Genomic DNA, 23340 nt, shown 5'->3' on the forward strand with positions numbered 1-23340 from the left:
CATACACATAAACGTTGGAAGCTAGCTCAACGACGGACAGCCGTTTCGGTCATACGCTAAAACCCACATCTGTTTAGAAATTGGACGCGCTGACTGATGGGTCAAGATCAAGCTCGCTGTCTCTCTCTCTCTCTCACATACACGCACACATTCATTTTGATAGACATACCGTCATACCCTGCATGTACACCTTTACCAATATGACAGTGTAGTTCGGGAGAAAGAAAAGCATTCGCAGCGCATGGCATCGAAGAGGTGGCAGCGGTATGCCGGTGGTGTTAATGATGATAAATACAGGACAATATTAAGTGAAAAAAGCAGGTTGATGGCTCAGACGAATGACAAATCACAATCCTGCTTAGTAATTAGGCAAAAGAACTAGTCACAGCACCCAGACACTGATCTGAACTCTGAAAGTTCCCATGAGAAGAGAAGAATTCAGTTTGCCCGACCTGATTAGGCACACGCTTCAACTACCATCGCCTTTCAAAAGAACATGGATCACAGGCCCTGTACCAATGACATTTTTCCACAGGGAGCTTCCATGTCAAACGAGCAGTCTAGACTAACAACTGTAAAGATGTGAGCTACGCACATCCGCTCAAATTTGGAAATCTTTTACAGAAAACTACACGCAACAAACAGATAAATGTAGCTGAGCTTCTGGACGATTGTGGTTTCAGGACTTGGACGAACACGACAGGATGTGAGATTTGTACTTCTCAAGCTCTGCCAGTACCTCATCTTCTGGCCTGTAAATCAAGTCACTCATGCGCCATATCTGTGAAATTAAAGTCAGTACGAAAAGTCAGTAAATTTCAGCAAGGAAACCATAAGGACAGAAGATAATATTTTGCTTGTACTCCAGTTCTTCCCTGATATGCAAACCAAGTGAACCAGGCAACAGCATATAGACCAAAGATGACGAATGAAATGTCAATAGGCAAGCAGAGGAATTTGCAGAAAGAGGAAAGGCAACCTTCATTGAAGTTGGTTCTCATTTCTTTTCTTTTTCAATAGCGCTCTTGGTACCAGGTTTTAGGCGAGTCAGTTTCAAAAGGGGAAAAAGCTTTCCAACTTTTAAAAAGGTCAATGAACATCATTAGCAGAACCATTCCATGAAAACCAAAAATGACAAAAGATATAGGCAATCACATGCCTAGGCAGAACAAACTTCCAAAGGCAGAAGTGTGAACAACATATAGAATGACCACCCTAAAAGAGGACAGGAACAAGAAACAGAAAATAAGAATAAAATTTCCAAACTAGTAAGTAAGCAGAACACTAACCACTACCATAGCCAATACTCTCCTTAACATGAAAAGGGCCTATAACTGCGAAAAATACTGTACACTAACACCATAAAAAATAAGCTACAATAGAAAAGGTTACTAGCATGTAAGTAAAGGAATACCTGTAGAGTCCCTCCTCCACCAGTACTTCCACAATCATCGGATACACTTACAATAGTCCATGGGTCAGAAGTATTCCAGTGAAAATCAACAACCTTGTCTCTGTAATAACAAAGAAGTGAAAATTATCATATAGTCGAGAGATGGAAGATACATTAAGACAGCATGGACTTTTTCCCTTTTAATAAGAAGAATCAACATTTTGCACGTGTACCCTTACCCACACTTATTATGGTTCACAACTTCACATCCACCTATATGCAACCATTCTCACAAGATATAAGTGCAAACCTACAGAGCGTGCATGCATGTCTATCCAATCACAATTACATGCCTGCATGCACAGAAATCAACCCACCCACACACTTGCAGATTGGCACACATGATGGGAAAAGGGAGTGCCGGTGTGTGGGGAAAATGGTGAAGATAAACAAAAAAAACACAATTGTTTCATATGCATATCTTGGAAGCTGGAAGTAGAACCTGAGCCCAAAGAACCACTCGCTCTTACAACAGCATGTTGTGGTTGCCCACACATGCATGAAACTGAAATTCCATGTTTTACTTTCACTGGAAAGTTTTATCAGTAGAAAAGTAGTTAAGATTGAAACTAGTCCTGGTATTTGTCAATAACATGTCTATGCCTCGCGAAGACAACCATTTCTGAAGATGAACAAGAATTATCATCATAAGAGCTGCATAACTGATCCATACAAAACGTAATTCTCCTATTTTTTGACAGATGGCATAAAAGAGCCATCCTGGATACCTGTGCCCAGCGTGCTGGAAAAACAAACCCGGAGGGGAGTTTGGCACTTTTTTTCCTACATACTCCTTTTTCCGACCAACCTGTTCCACAACCAGCCAAAGAAATTTTAGTACCAAACCTAGAGAATGACATCATATATTGTAAAGGAATGAGTCAAATTTATGGAAGAAATCAGATATCCTAAAATATCAACAGGATGCAGCATTAAATTCAGCTTAACCTACACTTGTAATGAAACATCTATGCTGTACTTGCAGAATAATGGTGATTGTCAATTTAACATGCCAAGAATAGTGTGTGTGTCATTTGGTAAGTAACTAACTTTCGAGAGTTTCCTAACCTTTTCAAGATCCCAAATATTTACAAAACCATCCTCTGCAGAGCTTCCAAAAACAGATGATTTGTCTGGGCACCACTGTAACATACACATAAAAAATGGTTGAGAAAACAGTAGCCTAAGTGAACTTCCAGGAAAGAAGAAACCAAATATCTGAACCAAATCAGCTAACAATCCAGAACAAAATAAACACCAGCACACCTGCACACAAAGAACAGCAGCCTTGTGACCCTCAAATTTTTGAACTGGAGAACCAACACCACCAGATGTGAGGTTCCGCCGGTCAAACAATCGGACAGAATTATCTGCAGACCTGAAAGATGATGCAACTCATTAGAATGAAAGATGGACAATAGAATGCTAACATTAATGTACTTACTGTTGCTCAAATATTATTTGCAAAAGAGAGGAGAAAGGAGGAAGGATCTAGTAAAGTTCTTAAAGTAAAGTGAAGTAATCACGAGAAGTCCATAAACATAATATCAATAATTTGTTACATGAGGTTAAGAGCAAAAGCAGTGATTGTGGATACATAAAGGGTACTAACTACTTGGGTATAGTTGCCAATTCCCCACCCTCCACTAGCTAAACAATAACTAAAGCACATGGTAAATAGATTTACATATATTGGACCATGATTGCCTTGACACAATTATGGAAACAGTAGAAGTATCACATTTGAAACAAAAACGTCGACAAAACTGCGGCAATGAAATTATATGAGTTCAGGAAATCAGTACGTTAACTTCCTTTCCAAAAATATAAGCATTAGAAATGCATGACTTTGTGACAATGCTAGAAAACATAAGAACACACAAGCATGCCACAACATCCATATACAGTAGCAATAGAAACAAAATGCCCAGAGAAGGCTCACGTGCTTGATAATGGTGGCATCCATTCCACCCCATAGCCGACTTGAATTTGCGACCAAAAAGGAGACAAACCAGGACTCTTGATAGTAGAACAAAGGTATACAAACCCTCAAGTTTGACCACGTTACAAACCAAGACTCTTGGTACTACAGGGCATAGGTATATAAACCTCTCAAGACTGTCTGTAATTGCATGTAGTCATCTGAATGGAGCCAACTAATAGGCTGTAAAGTCCAATTTCATTTAGTACTAAATGGTTAAACACCTTGTAGTGCTTAAAGGCTCCTTTCCTTCCACTATATAGCTGCACTAGCAGGTAATACAAGTCTGGGAGCAATTTTATCTATATCTGCTTCTTGTTCAGAATACATCTATGCACTTTCACATGATCATGGATTAAATAGTTTGATCTTTATTTTCTTGCCACCCATACATGCACAGTTACATGTCAACAAAACAAACGACCTACTTGATATGATCCAAAAACACTTCAATAACAAAAATGTCAAGAATTTTCCTGGCACTGCAGCAGGGAAACATGAATGTCCATAATGTCAAGCATTAGGTCCCAAAGCAAATTAATCTACTCTGACTGGCCATTAATTAATTACACAAGTAAAGCAGCTACCCAGTTAAAATAAGATTTTGATCATGGGGATTCCAATCAACACAATGAAGATCAGCATTGTGCGCTTTCTCCACCTGAAGAAATCCAAGGCAAATAGAGATCAGAGGTTGCCAGACAATAGAAAGATCAACAAAACATAAATAATTGAATCAAAACTAAAGAACTGTTTGTGGATCCGTCATGTGAAAAGTAAACTTCACAGGAAATGGAAACCATGTAATGGAGCAAAAATTTGATATTGCTCATCCCAATCTTCCCAGTCATGCATGCATGAGGACATGTATACATCATGCAGATAACCCCCACCTCTTCCCTTGCCTCCAAGCACAAACATGTAAGAAGGTGCCACTGACTTCTTTTCCTTTTTTATCATTATTAAGGTTGTTGAAACACGAAACTGCCTCTGATTCTCTGAGGAATTTATGTTACATAAATACTATGCATTACTTACCACCAAGAAGCTTGAATACTTGTTTTGAGGAGTGAATGGTACATTTACCTATTGCATTCGAGATCCTCTCTCTCTCTCTCTCTCTCTCTCTCTCTCTCTCTCTCTTCCATGCCCACAGAACATTGATACCATATTGCACAGCATAATACACAATCTAAGACAAACAGGTAATTGCAAAAGATAGTTCTCAAATCTCAAATATTCTTTATCATCTCCCGCGTAAACTGAGCCAAGCAAAATGTAACTGGAAAAAATAGCATTACCTTGAAAGCTGGTTCAACACCTGCTCGAGCATCCCACAGAATGAGACACGAGTCATCACCAACACTGCAGAACTCCTGGGAACTTCAATAGTTCCATTCCCGAAACCAGTTAGCAGTAAAATAACATATTCAAAACGGAAAAAAGCTTCATACTTGGACATCCTTAATTATTCATACAAGAAAAAACCTAGAGACATTAAAAAATAAAGATCCATTTTCTGATGGAGGGCCCACAACTTTTGACAAATTCAGAGGGTCTGTATGAAACCACATGATGCCACATTTATCACAGTTACAAAGTATAGAGAAGGAAACGAGAATCATAAGGTAGACAGTACATCATACGAGAAGAACATGTGATCAACAAGATGTTTCAATTTTCAATATAAAAACATGACCAGCATGCAAGACCATATGTGAGTGTTACATTTGTCTAAATAAATCCATTAAGCGGCATGTCAAATATTGCTAAAACTTCAATAGTAGCTAAAAAAATTGGGGGTATTTTGATGATCATGAATCATGCAGGAAACTTCAAGAAATTAGTAGTTCAACAATTGTTTACTTACTTTGAAGGACAGAACGTCACATCTTCAACAGTATCACTGTGCCCTTTAAAGATACCCCTAGGTCCAACTGAAGGACTCTCTAATACTTTCTCATTAGGCCCACTGCTTTTCGATGACTGCTTGGCAGTGCCTGATACCATTCCTTGTTTTGGAGATGATGAATCTACTGCAGCAGCAGAGATATGATCATGTATGCTCCATAAGACAACCGACTTGTCTTTTCCTGGTAAAATGCTAATATTAGATCAACTGTAAAGGGAAATCAGGTTTGTCCATCCATTGGTAATACAAAGGATAATGAAGTTCATCCATCTATTGGTAATTCATGAACATCACAGCAATCAACTAGGAGTATTGTTGGGAAAAGTAGAGGAATATTGCTGCCCTGCATGTGAACAGCATACGCATGTGTGAACACACACACACAAGAGGATAGGATGGTTAAATACCTCCAGAAATTACAAGTGGTTCAGTTGGACACATTGCAAGTGCAAATTCTGCATTATCTGTGTGCCCTGTCAAGATCTGCAATACAGAAATCAAGAGAAAAGCAGTAAATATAAGATGAACTATATAATGATAACCAAAATATACTCTTTCTTCTAACACAGCAACAAAGATGTAATAATATATGCTGGAGACAAGCAGTAATACCAAGTAGATCACCTTTGCCTTAAGTATTTCTAAATTCTAATGATGCCAGTGTTGGACTCTAAAAAACCTGATCTCCTTAACCCTTAGCAACCACAGAATATAGCCAGCCTTTACCTTTTTAACGAAAAAACATATTTTCATTGAACACTAAAGAAGCGACAACTGATCCTTCCAGGACCTTGACTTGGGTTCGTTTAACTTTAATCAGAGAAGACATTTCCTTAATAGTTAATATATCAACCATTCACACAGGAAGACTTCCTATGCTAATTTGAAAGAACAAGGGAGGAACTAAAATATCAAACAATGAAAACAAAAAGGCAGGACCCTGAGAACTTTGTAACTGCTGAATCATCCTTTAATTCATATACGAAACATAACAATGGAATTGAACATCCGTAATGAAAAAATGACAGATTTGGAAACATTTTAGTAAGGAAACCCACAATCACTCACAGATATAAGAGAGAAACATTTATTTTGAAACTAACCAGGTCTGGGCGTGAATCAGAAGCGCCAAGAACAGCTTGACGATTAGGTTGTCCTTCAACATCCCAAATAAGGACCTGGACAATCATATGAAGACACACATGACATTCAAATGTCTGTGAATTTCAGACTATAATAAGAAAAAAAATACTCACATCAGGACTGTCAGTATGCGTGGCCACAATTTTGCTGTTTTGTGGCAGTTCTCTAATTCGGTTAACCTAAAAATGATGCCAAATTCATCAAGTCTTATTACACAGCAATTTAAAAGAAAGATGAACGAATAGGAAACTCTCAAGATGACTTGAGTAAGTAAAATATCCTGACCCATTAAAACTTGCAAAATATCATTTGCTGAAGAAAGAGAAAAGGAATCAAATATGTACATGCACATAGATTACCACAGACAAGTTGCAAAAGAGATCGTCCTGCTTCTTACCTCTCCTGGATGGATAATTGTTTTGAATTTCTTCACAAATGGAGACCTTGCTTCTTCATTAAACTGAACAATAATAACCAGTGAGACATATCAAATGGATGGGAAAAGGTTAACATGTAGATACCTCAGTATGGCATCTAGAAGTAAATAAGATGAGCATAGCAGTCAGAAATATAATGATCACAACCCTGCCACCTACATAGGTAACCAATTTAAATTGCTTTATTTTAATCTTAAGAATGTCCATGTGATATTTTTCTATGAGAGCTATCAATAATACAGATTATCCTAACAAAGGCAATAAATAAAGTTCCTAGCCCACAATTTCCAGTTAAGACAATAGAACAGAAAAAAGACTATAATTAATGTATACCTGTGAAATATGCTCTGCTGCTGCAACTCTTGGTTTTACAACCTCACAGGTTGCAATAACCAAAGTATTTGGAACGCTGCCATCAGTCTGTACAGTGCAGTTTCAGGAACACATTAGGTATCATCATAAAGAAAAGAAGGCACGCCGCATCAGGATTCCAAAGATGTCCCATTCACAGTGAGAATATTCATATATAATATATTGTAAAATACGAGATTATTCCACATCATACTAATTAACATACATTCATATACACATATAAACAATATTATACATTTAAAAATATGAAAAGTGATACGCATGTGCGCAACTCTGTCCACAGAGGCACCACACTCCATAATTCAGGAGTCAACCTCCAAACTCCAGAAGAAAAGTGTACATACATATGATGCATGTGTGATTTGGCTATCATTTAAAATATAAAAGCTGTTGCATCTTGGCTGCAAACACACAAAGAACACATATGGGTTATGTCACAGTGGCACGTGAGGGAGGCCCACGCACCCGTACTGGCATACCGGTACGGCAAAACCATATGCTGGGTACGTTTGGCTCGGTTTTGGGTCGAAATAGATCCAAACCACAAAAAAAAAAGACATTGTCTTAGTCTATTTATGATTTTTTTATGAGAAAAGAACTATGAAAGGAACATTGTATTAATAATGTGATGATATCAATTTTGTTTTTTGGAATTAAAAATATATAATTATCGCTATATCAACGTACCAAAATTGGCGAAAACGTCTTACTAATACCCGCTACCCCGTACCCAAACCAGCACCCATACCCGTACCTATGTGACATAGGTGCACATCATTGTTAAAAAAAACGTGTACGGGTATTATACGGCGATGAATTTCTCAGGTATAATACGGCAAAGTTGCATATCTTAGGAATAAAACGGAAAAATCTGGGCAAATTTTTAAAAAATTTAAAACATTTAATAAATGCTGAAAATTATAAAAAAATTAGAAATCATAAAAAATATGAAAAAAAAGCAAAAAAAGCGTATAATACGCGTTTTTTTCACGTTTTTTATTTTCTGGCATTTTTTTAAAAAAGATGTGTTTTGTATGGGTATTATACGGCTAAGTATGTTTTGGCGTATTAAACGCGTCTTTTTCCAATAAGACACATTTTTTGTGATAGTGTCTGGCTGTCTGCACATGTACCTTGCATAGCAGTGCAGTTCTAAGGCTCAAAATTGGGATGGCTTTTGAATGGCAGAAAGAGACAGGAAAAGACACACTTGGACCTGTTTTTTCTTCCTATGACAAAAGAACACTTTTTTTCTCACCCAACTAAATCCTCTTACACCAAAACACACATGCATGCATATATGCAGACACATATGTACATGCATCACATGCCAACTAAAACTTCAGCTTTTCATAGCCAACAGCAGAATGATCTAAATACCACTACCATTATCACATGGAGATGACTATGCGATGAAACCTAGAAATTTTCAGCGTTGAAATCTTAGAAGAGTTTGACAATGAAAATGTATATTCCAAAGCACATGGAAGTTAAAGAGCAAGTTTATCTCCTTCTCATATTTGATGAACAGATGTATTTTGACTTAAATGGCATGACTCATTAGGACATAGCTTTCTCTAGCAAAATAGACAAAAACTAGTAACACCATTCACCTGCTCAGAGAGGTAAAGGCGCTGACGATTCTTGTAAGTTGCTTGCTCCAGCTGTGGGCCCCATCTGCAATGGATAAAAGGAAGCTTATGCAATTGGCACCAACACAGCATATAGGTTCATTAAAAGGAAATAGGGAAGAAAGAGGCACTACGACATTCAAACTTAAATCAGAAACGTATACAGAATACAGATACATATGGAAAAAAGGAGCTCAAACAATGGCATAAATCAAACACTAGTAGTTGATTAAAATGCAGCTCACTCAAGTAAAGAGTCGTCACAGTGATAGGGACGGAGCCAGAAATTTTTCATGAGAGGGCTGCATTATAGTTTCAAAATTTTAACAGGGGCCAAAATATTATTTTTGAAAATTTTTATATAAGATAAATGAAATTTTTTAAAATTTACATGTTTTTTTTTTCTAAGAAGGGGGGGTGGGCAAAGGTCCCTGCCGGCCCCCCCTTGACTCTGCCCCTGCCCAGCAGCCAGCCAGTATCAATTCATGCAATTGTTCACATAGACATCATAGATAAAAGTTACTCAATTTAGAGCTTCATTTTGTGAGAAAACAAAAATTAAACAACATGAAACTGGTCAAAAATATTCAAGACACAACTCTTCATACAAAAATGCCCTAGATAACACAAGGAAGACCTGGACTATAGAGTCTGTAAACTTCTATACCAGCGTGTCTTTCTCTTTTTTTCATTACACTGGTAAATGTATTTATCATTATTTCTCAACAACTAACTAATTCATGAATAACACCTTATGATTTACACTATTATTTTAACCCTTTTCAAGAAGGAAACAAAGAAAAGCAACCAAAAGACGAAAAGTAAGAAAAATAAAAGCCAGACAAGAGATAGACGACCACCAACTTATATTTACTATAAGTACTTATAGAGTAAAAAATGTATATTCCTGGAATCACATTTTAGATTTTGAATTCAATAATTATGTTAAGCATAATTCTGAAAAGATACTGTTGTATCACATGCAAAGAAAGCTACTCTGCATTTATGTAGATTCTCCTAGTAAAGTAAATAGAGAAAATAAATCCCCCAATAAACAGAAATGGGTGAACTCCCCCAGGAATAACTGTCTCAGAAGTCATCATTTACCAAGGAGGATGCTCTTACTCCTCAGTATCCAACTTCATTGCAGATAAAGAGTAAATGCTGCTATCACATAAACCCCAGAAAAATGAAAGACCATAAGGCATCAAGTGTATGAACTATGAATTATGAACTATGAACAATGTCGTAAGATATTAGGATCAGTGTATAAAAGGTGTAACAGTAACACTCTATGTTGAGGTACAAGCCGCACAGTAGAGTAGATAACGACTAACAAGTAGTCACATTCTAAGTAAACGGCATGACAGTTATGCAGAGGTGTCCTGTATTGCTAAATAGAACACTCGTTTTGCATAGATTACACAAGCAAGCGTTACGGCCTATTTCAGTCGGTTTGTAAGGGATTGAACGCATACTATGAAACAGCTTTTCATGTACCTTCATCTTTGGAAGATCAAGCAGAAGCTTGGTTGCTTATGTTTTCTCATACGTGTAAAGCATAAGAACGCGGAAATGCCAAGTTTGGGAAGAGCATAAGAAAAGAGGAAAGGAATCATTTTTTACTTTTGACTACACCCAACACCCCCAAGAAAGTAAAACAGCGTAAACGAAGACAATACTTCTACATAATCTCCCACTAGTTCAATGGACAAATACACCACAAACAAATTCATTAACCAAAATCCCAACTAAATGCAACACAGACTACACCATGAGTATATAAAATAGATCGGTTTCCCACTTGTGTGGGAATAGTTTGTTGGCATTGGGACTGCATATTGACACCAAAAAGAATACGAGAAAGTTCCCACAAGGAGTGGGGTGGGGACGGAATAATGAATATATGAGCGCGAAAAATGAGAGCCGCGTCCAACTAAAAACATTTAGAATGGCGAGATTCAAACCTAGAAAGAAAAAAAACGTGTTGGTATATTCCGTTACATTTTTTACCATTGATCATTTGGGCACAGGCTAAGCAACGAGGTTATTTGGCAGAACGAAACCCAACTAGATTGAATATTTCCATTTTTTTCTTTAACGAAGAGCGAAAACTTCAACCGGAAAAAGCAGCAAAGACGAAATCATGTGTGTGTGTGTGTGCGCGCGCGTGTAGAGAAAGAAAGAGATGAGAAAGAGAGATGGGTCTTAGTACCGGCAGGAGAGGGAAGGCCAGACGAGGTTGTGGTTGGCGAGCCAGTCATAGAGAACGGGGACGAGAGACTTCCATTGTGTGTACCTCTCGTCCACCGAGGGTTGCCCTCCTTTCCCGCGCTCCTTCATCCTTTCGCTCTCTCTCTCTCTCTCTCTCTCTCTTTCTTGTCTAAGAACGCTCCGCTTCAGTGGCGCCACTGCGCTGTACCGTGGTTTTATTTTATGAGCTGGCGTGCATCGTAGGGCTTGGCCGCTTAGGCACACATCGCCTTGGCCCGAGAGCACCATTTACGCAGCCACCGATCCTCCTTTAAAATCCTTCTGATATGTCGGTTATTTATCCTCGCCTGTTCTAGCGATATACCTTTCGCTTGAAAATGAGTATAAATTTTGGGTGCACAGAAGGAGCTAATGGTGGAGCTACAGGTAAGCTTATTTGAGTAGAAATTTGTTTAATTTTATGTTAATATTTGATATATTTAATTGTTTATATATATAAGTGCTCTTAAAAGTATTAAAGATATCAAATTAGTGACTCTCCAGCCAAAATTTTTGTCTCAACTAGTGGAAGGAGGGAACAGAAGCCCGCACCCTTCTCCCTATCTTTCCGAGTTAGGAGGTTTGTTTTTCAGGGAGTGATGTCTCAGTTATGTTAAAAAAGAGTATAAGTCAAAAGATGAAGGACACGTATTTTAAAAAATAGATAATATTTTTAGAACATATAAAAGACATGAGTATGAATATTTTATAGAATATGGCAACTCCAAACACGAAGCACCACAACAATTTTTTTCATCTCTAACAGGAAAGATAGAATTACAATGGTGGATGAGGGCGGGGGGGAGAGGAGAGAGAGAGGTATGTCATGTTTTGGAGTTGGTACAAAAAGTTCCTTTTGATATAAGTGTGTTCTTTTTAAAGCTTAATCTGCTTTATAACATAATATAGTTTAAGGGTCAATAGTTTTCACATGGCGATTTCTTGATGACATGCTAATTTCGTGTACTGTAACATTCGTTTAATATCACTTTCGGAGACGTTTCCAATAAATGCCTTCAAGTGAAAGGTTTCAGAGATTCGAGTCCTTCATCTTACAGTTTTACGCCATTAGATCATCTAAAAGTTAAAACATCCTTCGTGAAACCTGCGAAGCGACCAAGACTAGGCAACGCTACGCAAAAGTGATCCCTCTGTCACTAGGAAAAAGTAAAATAAAAGAGAGAAGATCAATCTTAACCCTTCTTAGTGTTGGCAAGGAACATGCGGGTTTCAACGAGACCACCGTTGCCTTACAATCCGCCCAGGTAAAAAGCTAAGCTGCTTGGGCAAAGCTTTTGCTTCAGCTAACTGACGTTTCTGGGGAGTAAAACCATGAAATAGTATCACCAACTAATTCTATTCAGCATGCAGCCTACGCAGAATACATTTACGCCCCCCAGACGTGAAAGTAAACATTTATTGCACTCGTAAGGACTTCAGACAGTTTTTTATATCAAGAGCTATATCTTGTGATATTAAGCATCAAACATCATTAGTGAAACAGAATTCGCAGTTGGGATAATTTAAGCAAAAGCATCCAACGAAAGATCCCCAAAAGCAAGCCTTAAGCATTAAACTGACACGTAACTTGGGCCTGGGAGAGGAGTGTGGTCAGCTGAAGTAAAGAGTCGACATTCCACTGCCACAGATTTGTTACAATTCATTCACTCAATGTGTTTACATGGATATAGCCTAAATGGCAGTTACTCGTGCTGATAAATCATTGTTTGCTGACTATTATCAAAACATCAAATCTACACTATAGAAAAGTTAATTACTATACAGCTAAATCGCCAGAGTCTGAGTTTTAGAGCTCGGGTTTCATGATCCCACCGCTTGAGTGACACCCTTAGCCTTAGCTGCAGCAGCTGCAGCAGCTGCGGCAGCTGCTGCTGCTGCTGCTGCAGATGCTGCTGCAGAAGGTGTAGCAGAAGGAGGAACATCTGCAGTCGAGGAGTTGGACTGCAAGGGTGCTGCCTGCTGCAGTTGCTGCTGCTGGGAATTGACTTGGGCCAGCAAAGACTTTATCTGGCTACCTGTCAGGGTTTCATGCTCCAGAAGCGCATTAGCAAGTGCATGGAGCTCCTTACTGTGAGTGGTCAATATAGTCTTCGCATTGTTGTAAGCCCTATCCAAAAATTCCCTCACTTCCTTTTCAATTACCAGCCTAGTTTCAGTGCTCATGCTCTTCCCATTGTCGTCATAGTCATGGGTAACCAACCCCACTTGCTTGCTCATTCCATACTTAGTAACCATTGCCCTAGCCAGAGAGGTGGCCTGCTGAAGATCAGAAGTAGCACCAGATGTAATCTCACTCTCTCCAAATATGAGCTCCTCTGCAACACGTCCACCCATGCAAACATCCAACCTTGCCAGCATCTGCTTCTTTGAAATGCTTGTCTCATCTTTTTCTGGTAACTGAGCAACCATGCCAAGAGCCATTCCCCTGGGAACAATTGTAGCTTTGTGCACAGGAAGGGCGCCATCAGTATGGATAGCAACTAGAGCATGACCACCTTCATGAAAGGCCGTCAGCCTTCTTGACTCTTCAGAGATTACAGCCGACTTCCTTTCACTGCCCATCATGATCTTGTCCTTCGCATACTCCAAATCAGCCATACTGACAGCTTTGGCACCATCCATTGCAGCTTTTAGGGCAGCAATATTCACCAAATTTGCTAGATCTGCTCCAGAAAATCCAGGTGTTCCTCTAGCTATGATCATGAGATCTACATCATCTGATTTCAAGACCTGAGTAACTAGAAATTAGGACTAAAAACCAAACAACAAACAATCTTAAGAATAACCGTTTAATATAGGATAGAAGATACCTTTGACATGTGTGACTCCATAATTTGCCTGCGCCCTTCAACATCTGGATTTGGGACCACAATATGACGATCAAATCGGCCAGGCCTAACCAGTGCTTTGTCCAAAGACTCTGGAAAGTTGGTTGCAGCAATTACAATAATACCCTCATTTTGTTTGAAACCATCCAATTCAACAAGTAACTGATTCAGTGTCATCTTCATGTACTGTTGATCTTTTGGGTTACGACTTCCTCCTATTGCATCAATCTCATCAATGAAGATAATGCAGGGAGAGCGTTTTTTTGCTGCAGCAAACAGGTCCCTCACCCTCCGGGCTCCGACACCCACAAACATCTCTTCAAATTCACTTCCACTGCATGAAAAAAAAGGCACACCAGCTTCCCCTGCAATTGCTCTAGCTAGCATGGTCTTTCCGGTACCTGGTGGGCCAACAAGCAAGACACCTTTGGGAAGCTTCCCTCCTAATCTAGTGAACCTCTGCAGAAATAATAGACAAGAACAAAATAAATGTGTGCTGCTCAAGAAGTGAATAAAACCATTGAGGCAGAGAAACCCAGACAATACTAGCATCTTGCAGTGCTTAAGATATCTTTAAATGTTTCGTGCCGACATGGTAAAGCTTGTCATACGGAACTTGTTGTTTCAGCATCGAACTGCCCAGAGAATAATGCATTCATATTACATTTGTAGATGAGTACATTTTGTATGGTTCCATGGAGATGTACAAACACATTAAGCAAGTACTACCAAGTGGAATGATGGAATATTAGGCAGGAAACTTTTTGATTTTTTAACTTTTGTCACAGTCCTATCTCTGACTAAGATGGCCAGAGATCAACAATGTCAATGGTGGAAACAAAAAATTCTTCAGTGGTAATAGACAAAATAATCTTCACAATCTATTCAACTTGATCAGGCACCCTACAGCTTTCTTTGTGGGTATTGCATATGATCCATGAAAACATGGAATTATCAACCAAAGAAAAAGAAATGCAAAAACTTTCACATAAGCTATGAGATATAAACAAAGCAGATATATGAGGTCATAATCTTAAGTGTTCAGTACATTGATAGACAATATTTTTAGAATAGGTGATATTATTTAAAAAAAAACAGAACAAACCGCCAAACCAGGGGCCCGAGCCCAGGAGTGGGTCGGGTTGTTATAAACTTATAACAATTGCATATTTTATTTGAGAAATACAAGAACAAAAGAAAAGGAAGAAGAGTCATTACCTTGGGATCTCGAAGGTAATGAACAATTTCCTCCAATTCGGCTTTTGCCTCATCAACACCCTTCACATCATTAAATTTTGTGTTAGATTCCATACTTGGCTGCACCTCTTCATTCAGTCCAAGCCCTATAAAACATAAAAAGATGATATGGATGCTTCATTCAACAAAAACAGTAAATGAAGCAACAGCCATCTATAAGCTGAGATGCACAAAACCTTTGCTGATTCCCCGATCTTCAATGAGCGCACCAACACCAGAAATAAGGAGGAAAGCTAATGCAATTGTTCTGAAAGTCCGCCACAACTGGTCTTTGAAATGGCCACCCTCTGCTGTCACCATGTGGATAGGAGCGTTGGCAGTGCCAAGAATACCATCTTTTGTAGGTTTCCCCACATTCCTAAGGGCTGCAAGACTTGCAACACTTTCTTCTTCCCTTGCTGAGTTGGAAATTCCTACAAGTAGTACTTTTCATCAGTTGAGAAAGTGTTATTTTTGTAAATGAAACTAGAAAACATCCACATAGGTCTACACAAAAGAAAATCAAAATTTATTTTTAAACAAAGAGCTCCACTACTTAAAAGACAAAAATATTTACAAAATGGACATCAAGCTTGTGGCAGATTCTATGGATTTGAACCTAAGTCACAGCATACCTGCCTGTAAGAAGTAACAACTAGAATTTTTGGGGTCTTGCCTCAATGACCATTGGTGGAGGTAGCAGAAGCATGACAAGGATGATAGGCTCAGATTTTCAGCTAGCCCAGTGAACTTTAACCCATCAAAAAAGGCTCATGAAGCTGGTCACTGTGGTACATAAAATGTCCAAGTATGGTTTGATCCTTTACAAACCAATGGCTGCCTAACATTGCATCTGCTTGGGAAACGAGACCCAAATTTCCAGAACATAAACGTAACAAAACAGGGGGGTACCAGGTTAATCAAACCAAGAATAACAATATGGACTTAGGTGGTCTTTGCCACTCTAGAAAAGCACTCATCGTGAATTTGTCATTTCCTCGCCAGATATCATAGATGGTTTCAATATGAATTTATCTTGCTTACTCTACAGACAGAATAAATTCCATGCTTAGAAAAGATTAAGGGGAAGGAAATATATGTACGTTCCTAAAATAAATCTTGAAATTAAGCTGCTCTACAATATCTTAAGAGAGAAATGAGTATCACTGTATCTCTTAAAACTTAAAAGTATACATACATACATACACATACATACATATATATATATATATATATATATATATATATATATATATATATATATATATATATATATATATATATGATGTATGTATTATGTATGTATATAGATATATAAAGGTATCGATGCAACTGATGCAACCAAAATGAACTAGGAACTGAACCATAAAATGGTTATCTTACTATCCCACAGGCCACAAGCATACATGAAGACAGAAATATTTTTTAGATTACTACCATAAGTTAGTTAATTATTACCATGGCAAATAGTTCATCCCAGACTCGAAAAATAGAATCCAAAGTTTTGGTTTAATTTACTTAATTACTCAGCAATCCCAATCAGAACCATGAACACAATGTTATATCTTACATGCTATGATGCTAATAACAGCAGGAATGAGGCAAGAACTTCAGAGTTACTAAAGGAAAGATTTATGTGAAAGAAGAATGAAGCTGGTAAAAGGAAAAAATAAAGCTTAAAACGGATATAAAAGAAACATTATTATAGACAAGATAAAAGGAAAAGGTAATAATTCAACAAAAACAACTGAGTGTTTGTAGATAAGCTATGCGAGAAATGTCAAATCATGAGTTACACAAGCACAGAGATGCACCTCACACATTCAGTCCACCACTATAATATCAAGGCCGTGAAGCTAGTGGGGCTCTGTGTGTCTGTACATATTATGAAACATATATGTACATATATACAAGATATATATGCAACTGAATTAGAGCATTAACATGAAAAAAAATGTCCATCCCAACACTTGTGCGTGAGTTGGCTCCGGTGCAGTGGCCTATTTGGTGAGTCTGTGACAGCTACCAGGACAGCCACTGATCAGTAGGTGATACATATCAGAAATCAGATACTAACATGGCAGACTTCCTTGTTAAGGGATTATTTCACTCCTTATAGAATTGTTGACTTCGATTAACCTAACAACCAACCTTCTCAGTCAAAAGTGCATCTAGGCAGGTGCCTACACACCCACCTTGGCCTGGACTCCACCTCTTTGACTATGCTTAAGTATCTAGGAGCCAATTTAATAAAATGTTCTAAAACATCACTAGATACCATTTGATATTGCCTATATAACACCTTACCATAACTCTAATAAAAATCCCTTCAATAAATTAATTTACATTTGAAGAATATATTATGTGTTTGTATAACTAAGAAACTTATTATATATATAGGTGTGTGTATATATATATATATAGACACACACACAGAGCTGTATCTCCACACCCAAATTTTCTGAAAATGTTTCACGTCAATTTCTGAAGACTCTGAACCAGGTGCACCATACTCATGTCTGCACCGGAACTCATGTGACAGATTTCCGATGTATTTCATGCTCATATAACAGTGCAGATTGTTATGTCACTTTTAGCTATATGGGCATATTATTAATATTTGAATCTCAAAACACATCCATCCAATAAGTTTAGAATATGCCCAAATGAATACAAGACATTGATTTGAGAGACAGATACTGCATATCGGAATGCCCAATAAGTAAACTATTAATTCATTTATCTATCGTATGAAACTCCAACCACAGAAACATTTGAACTTATCATTTCAATACATACCTCTTTGCAACGTCTTTAACAATGCACTTTCGTCCAACCTATCAACCTTAACTAATGCTTTAACATATTCAGCAAGAGCTAGCTGATTTGAATGAAGAGAAGGCTGGCTCTCAAATAATCTAATCACTCCCTCTGCATCAGCACGGTAAAGCTCTTTAAGTAGTGATACATCATTTGCCCCATCTGAATCACGCACCCGACGGGCAAGATTTCCAACATAACTTGACTGAAACCTTTCTTGAATGCCTAAAAATGGAGTCCCTGCAAAGGAAAGCATGCATAAAGCTTTTCATCTTTTGCTTTAAAACAACTTATAAAATATCTAATCGCTTTAAAAGCAGAACCATAGGTAAGCCACTGCTACACAAACACATGTATGAACAATGAGAAGCTGAAAGCAAAAAAAGGAGGAGGAATCTGAAGACAAATTTGTACATACTAGCAGAGCCTTGACACCTCGATACAATAAGTGAAGGTTTAACTTGATATCCCCTTAGGCATGGCAAATCCCACTGTTGTCTTGCGACCTGTTTGATGAGACATGTAATCAAATGTGAGAATAAAACCAACTGCACAAAAGAAAACTGCAGAAACATGAATGCGAAACTAGAGAAGAATTTATAATGTTGGATTCCAAATAATTTGGCAAATTCAAAGCTAATTTTATTGAGAATAATGTACACGTTGCAGTTAAGCATATTGTCATCTTCCAAGTACAAATCATGAGAATTTGATAAAACTTTCTGTATCAAGTTCAAGAGAGCAACCTTCCATCTACCAAATTGCAGTGAGAAAGTACTTCAAAGACATAAGATGAACAAATTCGCATGTCACAGAGATAATAGGCTCGTGGACATGAATAAGATATAATAAGAACCTAAATTTTTCTTAAGGAACAGATATGTATGTAAGACTAGATATTGAAATCCCATATGGTTTCCTCAATACCGCTGGATCTATCGATGGCCTTGAATCCTGAATTAACTTCTTGCCTCTTAGAAGTTTAAAAATCAGCAAATTTGCAGCTTTACAATGGCTAACAAAAACTACTCAACTTTCAAAATAAGGAGAAAATGAAGAACAATAATCCCATAAGAAGGGATAAACATGCTGCTAGAATGTACGGATTCTTAAGGCGTATCACCGAAACCTGTTTTACTAATTTCTGGAGCCGTCAGGTAAGCGATATAGCCATTCTTCATAAAACCAAGGACAAGTGAGCAAAGAAAAGAAACCCAAAAATGCAACGATGGTCGTCCAAGACGGAGTAAGTACCCTGCGTCAGAGATATTCAAGGGAAGCGATATCTCCCAATTAAGACCCCGAAAATAATCCCAAGACAAATAACAAAAAGAAAAAAGAGCTAATTGGTCATTAGAATTATAGATTTGGGCTCCAATCCGGTACTCCTTAAGATAAAAGGAGAAGAATCAATTAGGGCAAGCATTCAAACAAACATAAATTCACCCATGACATCACCGCGTAGATTCTATTGGCTGAGATTTAAGCATTAAACACCATAGTCCACTTAAAGAACCAAGCATCCAAAGAACACGAAACGAAGTGGCTTAAATCGCGAAATAGAAACAATAGCAACCCGGAAACCCCCCAGATAAAGCAATCCATGTATTATTTAGCAAGCTCGAATCACCAACGGAGCTCTACCATTCATCCAAAATCCGATCCCCAAAAAGGAGGAAAAAATGGTTAAGAAGACCTAAACGAAAGAGAACCCCTTAAATGATTTGGGTATCAAGGAGGGGAGAGAGACCGACCTGTGTGAGAAGGCGCCTCCACGCCATCGCCGCCCTTCAGAGACCAACCTCAACAGCCAGAATTTGGGGGGAGACCAAGAAGGGATATTGCGAAAGGGAGACGGCAGCAGCGCGTCACGAAGAAAGTGAACCGAGGCGCTGCTCCTGTTTAGGGGTTCTGACGGCGGAGAAGAGACGGGACAAAGTGAAGGTTCTGGAAGCAGGATCGAGTGGCGTAGGTGAAGGAGGAGGTAGAGGAGGAAAGAGGAGCAAAACTGAGAAGACTTCGGGGGCAAAGATAGGCGAAGAGGGGAGGACCAATAATTTCTGCGTATTTTATTAGATGAATGTTCCTCTCGCTCTCTCCCCTGCACCCACCAGCACCACTCCACACATATGAATGCCGGTACGCACACCGCACACGCACTTGATTGGCGACCAGAAACCCGCTTCCCCTTTCGCTTCCTGTTACGATGCACAAATGAGCCGGGCTTTGGTCGAGCATAATCTTAACGGGCAATAGACCCGATTCGGATCTTATGTCCGACTGAAATTGCTTGAAAATGTTATACATCCAAAAATATTAACTTCACGGAATTCAAATTTAAGAAACAATATGTATATCCGATTCAATTTCGGCTTTAGTTGTTACTAAATGTTATATAATCCAACATTTTATACATTTTGAAAGTTGGCTCTAATATGCAATAATGTGGTTCAGACTAAGTTGTGCATTTAAAAGTTAAACTCAAATCAGATTTGGTTGTCAATTTAAAAGTTAAATTTGGATAAAATTCAGATTTTGCATTTAACATTTAGATTAGGATATGGTATTAGACCTTTGTTGTTGCTAATATTTGAATGTGGATATGTAAACATCCAACAAATTGGATATAGTAAAGGGTACATCAGGTTCAAATCTGATCCATTAATATCTCCATTAATAGAGATCAATGTGCTTATTTTTATGTTTTTGTATAGAATAATGAGTCAGAGATTTGGTGGTATTAGGCAATTGTACTTCTCAATCAAATGTTGATAACACTATGAGGCCTTATTAGAGAACGAACCTTCACAGTTGAACTAAATTGGCTCGTAAGAAACTCGTTCAAGCTTTGTTGATTTGGTAGACCAGCCATTGACTCACTTACTACCGGAGTCCATAGTTAAGTGTACATCCCTAAGACCTGAAGTCCGAGCTCTAAGAGTAGTGAAACCGTACTCCTGGAGATTAGTGATGACAATAAGAGAGATTCGTTGTGAGTTTTTAGTCTTCGAATGGTCAGTGAGCATCGTCATTTCAGCAACACTCCTGGCCTCCATTGATATGAAGCCTTTCATGCCCTCCTCCTTCCAATTCAACTGCTGAAACCATCATCTTCTTCTTCTTCCGGTGATTAACAAAGCAGTTCCCATGATTTTTTCTCCTTGCAGATGATGTTGGTTACTTGCCCGACTTCCATGTTAAGCATGAGTTGATCTTCTTCCTTGGATCATTTCATTGCTCTAAAAGGAGACAGATTAAGCGCACCTTCCACATGGTTTGCTTGGCTTTCTTTAGGCTTCCTCCTCTTGTTTCTCAACATCCACAACTTCCAAATAATTATCGGGAAGCTAGTCCTCCAGCATTTGGCTATTCTCTACAGTTAGGCGGAGTCCTAAGCAAGGAACTTTTTTGAGTTGCACCGAGATGTGAATCCGCACTCCTTGCCCTCAGGGTCTAGGGCTCTTTTGAGGCATAAATGGTTTTACGGTACAACCACTACGTCATGTTTGTCGGCATTTGCAGCTAAAGGATCAATAGCATCAGGATTCAAATGGAAGATTGCACGATCACGTGATACAACACCCCCCTCTTTTTGCAGCACAAATGGTTGATGCACCGAGAATTCGAAACGGGAACTCAACGCCTACCAGCCTCTATAATACCCAAAACATTTAGTCTCATATTGAATATTGTGAGGGATCTTAAAGGGCTTATAAAGAAAGTTATTAACTAGATTGTTGTCCTGGTTTCTAGTCTTTTTGGGGTTGAGGCCAAAACTGCTAAGGGGTGGGTTGGGTCCACGAAACCAAGGGCCCAAGCATAGAAGTGGGTTGGGTTGTTACAGACTCCACCCCAACTATTGCGCCAACCCTCTTGCCAATGAACGTTATTTTAAATTAAATGATGCATGGTCCATCCCATATCAGACTCATCCAAACGCCACCACCCATCTTTTTTGTATGCTTTTAAGCAACCACAAGTGTGGTTCCCTTGAATGCAACGCTCAGCATGCCATTTAGATGCACTAAATGGGATTGCAGCTCATGATCAGGCACAACCCATATGGCACACAGAATTGCCATATTGGAGGTTGGGTTTTTAAGTCAATTCTCTCTTCTTGCTCACTCTTGCAACGGATTTTGAAAACCCAACTTTCGAAATTAGCATGAAAAAGAGAATTCAAGTTAAATATTTCATATGATCCGTTATTTATAATTGTTATATATGTGCTAAACTAGAGTTATATATGTTTGGGCAGAACTAATATTGTCAGGGGACGTTTAAACAAGTCAATGGTAACATATTTAATGCATATTTGAGATAAAACGCTCCGTCGCACGATGTTGCATGCATGCAGAACACCGCATGGTTCTCAGGTTGTCTTTATGTATTCTTCCTGCACCAACTACAAGGTTGGGTGAGGCTTGGTCGTGTTGCATGTTTATAAGCTTAACACACACACATATATATATATATACAACTAGTCACAAGTAGGTATGTCAACGAGTCATATATTCTTAACTGTATCTCTTTATTTGGATATTCATATATTCGGATTTAAATTCAGGTTCAAATATCAATGAAAAAGGTCATATCCAAATTCAACTTTGAAATCTGATTTTACTATTTAAATCTGATGTTTACATTTATGTCTGAATCCAAATTTTGAATCGAATTTGGCTGATTTTCATAAAGTAAGAGCACCGAATTTAGGATATTTAGTTAAAACTAAATATGATCTGAATCCAAAGCTAGAATGTGATCGAATGTCATTTCTTAAATCTGAATCCAATTTTTTTTTTTCACATTTGATTTTTTTGAAATGGTAGGGTTGAATATCTTATTCAAATGAAATATATTGACATCAATAGTTACAAGCAGGACTTTTTAACTTATCCCATGTTGACATATTGGAGGAACAATTTTTGGTTCACGGATAGTTTTCATCGTGAGCAAACCAAATGCTACGCGTATAAATTAAACTTAATTACATGTGGACAATATTTAGCAAAGAGTCCACCACAGTGGGTTTCCAAAAAAAAAAAAAAAATCGAGTTCCTATGCCCTGATCATATATACATTCAAATAAGAGATTTAAGCCACTCAGATTAAAATGAAAAAATATTAACATTTGATAGGAAAAAAATTGTGTTCCTGAAGTACAGTTTTCCGAAAGCACGTCTCTAGCACCATGTCTTGTTCCAATGTGCATGGTAAGATTAGATGTTTGTTTTGAAGTCCAACAATAAAATG

General features: G+C 38.2%; 2 protein-coding genes across 2 annotated transcripts; both read right to left on the reverse strand.

Annotated features, from left to right (window-relative positions):
• Positions 1-339: 339 nt before the first annotated feature.
• Positions 340-11431, reverse strand: LOC116246157 (WD-40 repeat-containing protein MSI4). Its single transcript, XM_031617879.2, has 15 exons — positions 11145-11431; positions 8912-8975; positions 7260-7346; positions 6887-6949; positions 6603-6668; positions 6450-6524; positions 5754-5829; positions 5305-5527; positions 4736-4817; positions 4022-4095; positions 2720-2831; positions 2522-2596; positions 2182-2261; positions 1415-1514; positions 340-781 (listed from the first exon to the last, which is right to left on the reverse strand). Exons 1-15 carry the CDS (start codon positions 11429-11431, stop codon positions 680-682), a joined length of 1566 nt encoding a protein of 521 aa, XP_031473739.1. The 3' UTR covers positions 340-679.
• A 1372-nt stretch (positions 11432-12803) lies between these two features.
• On the reverse strand, positions 12804-20204 carry LOC116259689 (ATP-dependent zinc metalloprotease FTSH 5, mitochondrial). Its single transcript, XM_031637586.2, has 7 exons — positions 19842-20204; positions 18506-18593; positions 18067-18327; positions 15465-15701; positions 15250-15374; positions 14014-14490; positions 12804-13933 (listed from the first exon to the last, which is right to left on the reverse strand). The coding sequence occupies exons 1-7, from the start codon at positions 19866-19868 to the stop codon at positions 13004-13006; spliced, it is 2145 nt and encodes a 714-aa protein (XP_031493446.1). The 5' UTR covers positions 19869-20204; the 3' UTR covers positions 12804-13003.
• Positions 20205-23340: the final 3136 nt, after the last annotated feature.

Source organism: Nymphaea colorata, chromosome 1, assembly GCF_008831285.2.
Source record: "Nymphaea colorata isolate Beijing-Zhang1983 chromosome 1, ASM883128v2, whole genome shotgun sequence".
NCBI lineage: Eukaryota > Viridiplantae > Streptophyta > Magnoliopsida > Nymphaeales > Nymphaeaceae > Nymphaea > Nymphaea colorata.

Coding starts and splice junctions, on each gene's coding strand:
- LOC116259689 (XM_031637586.2), bottom strand. CDS start 19,868: ATGGCGTGGAGGCGCCTTCTCACACAG. Junction 15,375..15,464: donor AGATCGGGGAATCAGCAAAG/GTTTTGTGCATC, acceptor TATGTTTTATAG/GGCTTGGACTGAATGAAGAG. Junction 14,491..15,249: donor ATTACCTTCGAGATCCCAAG/GTAATGACTCTT, acceptor TTATTTCTGCAG/AGGTTCACTAGATTAGGAGG.
- LOC116246157 (XM_031617879.2), bottom strand. CDS start 11,431: ATGGTGCTCTCGGGCCAAGGCGATGTGTGCCTAAGCGGCCAAGCCCTA. Junction 6,669..6,886: donor CAATTATCCATCCAGGAGAG/GTAAGAAGCAGG, acceptor CATCATTTTTAG/GTTAACCGAATTAGAGAACT. Junction 2,597..2,719: donor CTGCTGTTCTTTGTGTGCAG/GTGTGCTGGTGT, acceptor TGTATGTTACAG/TGGTGCCCAGACAAATCATC.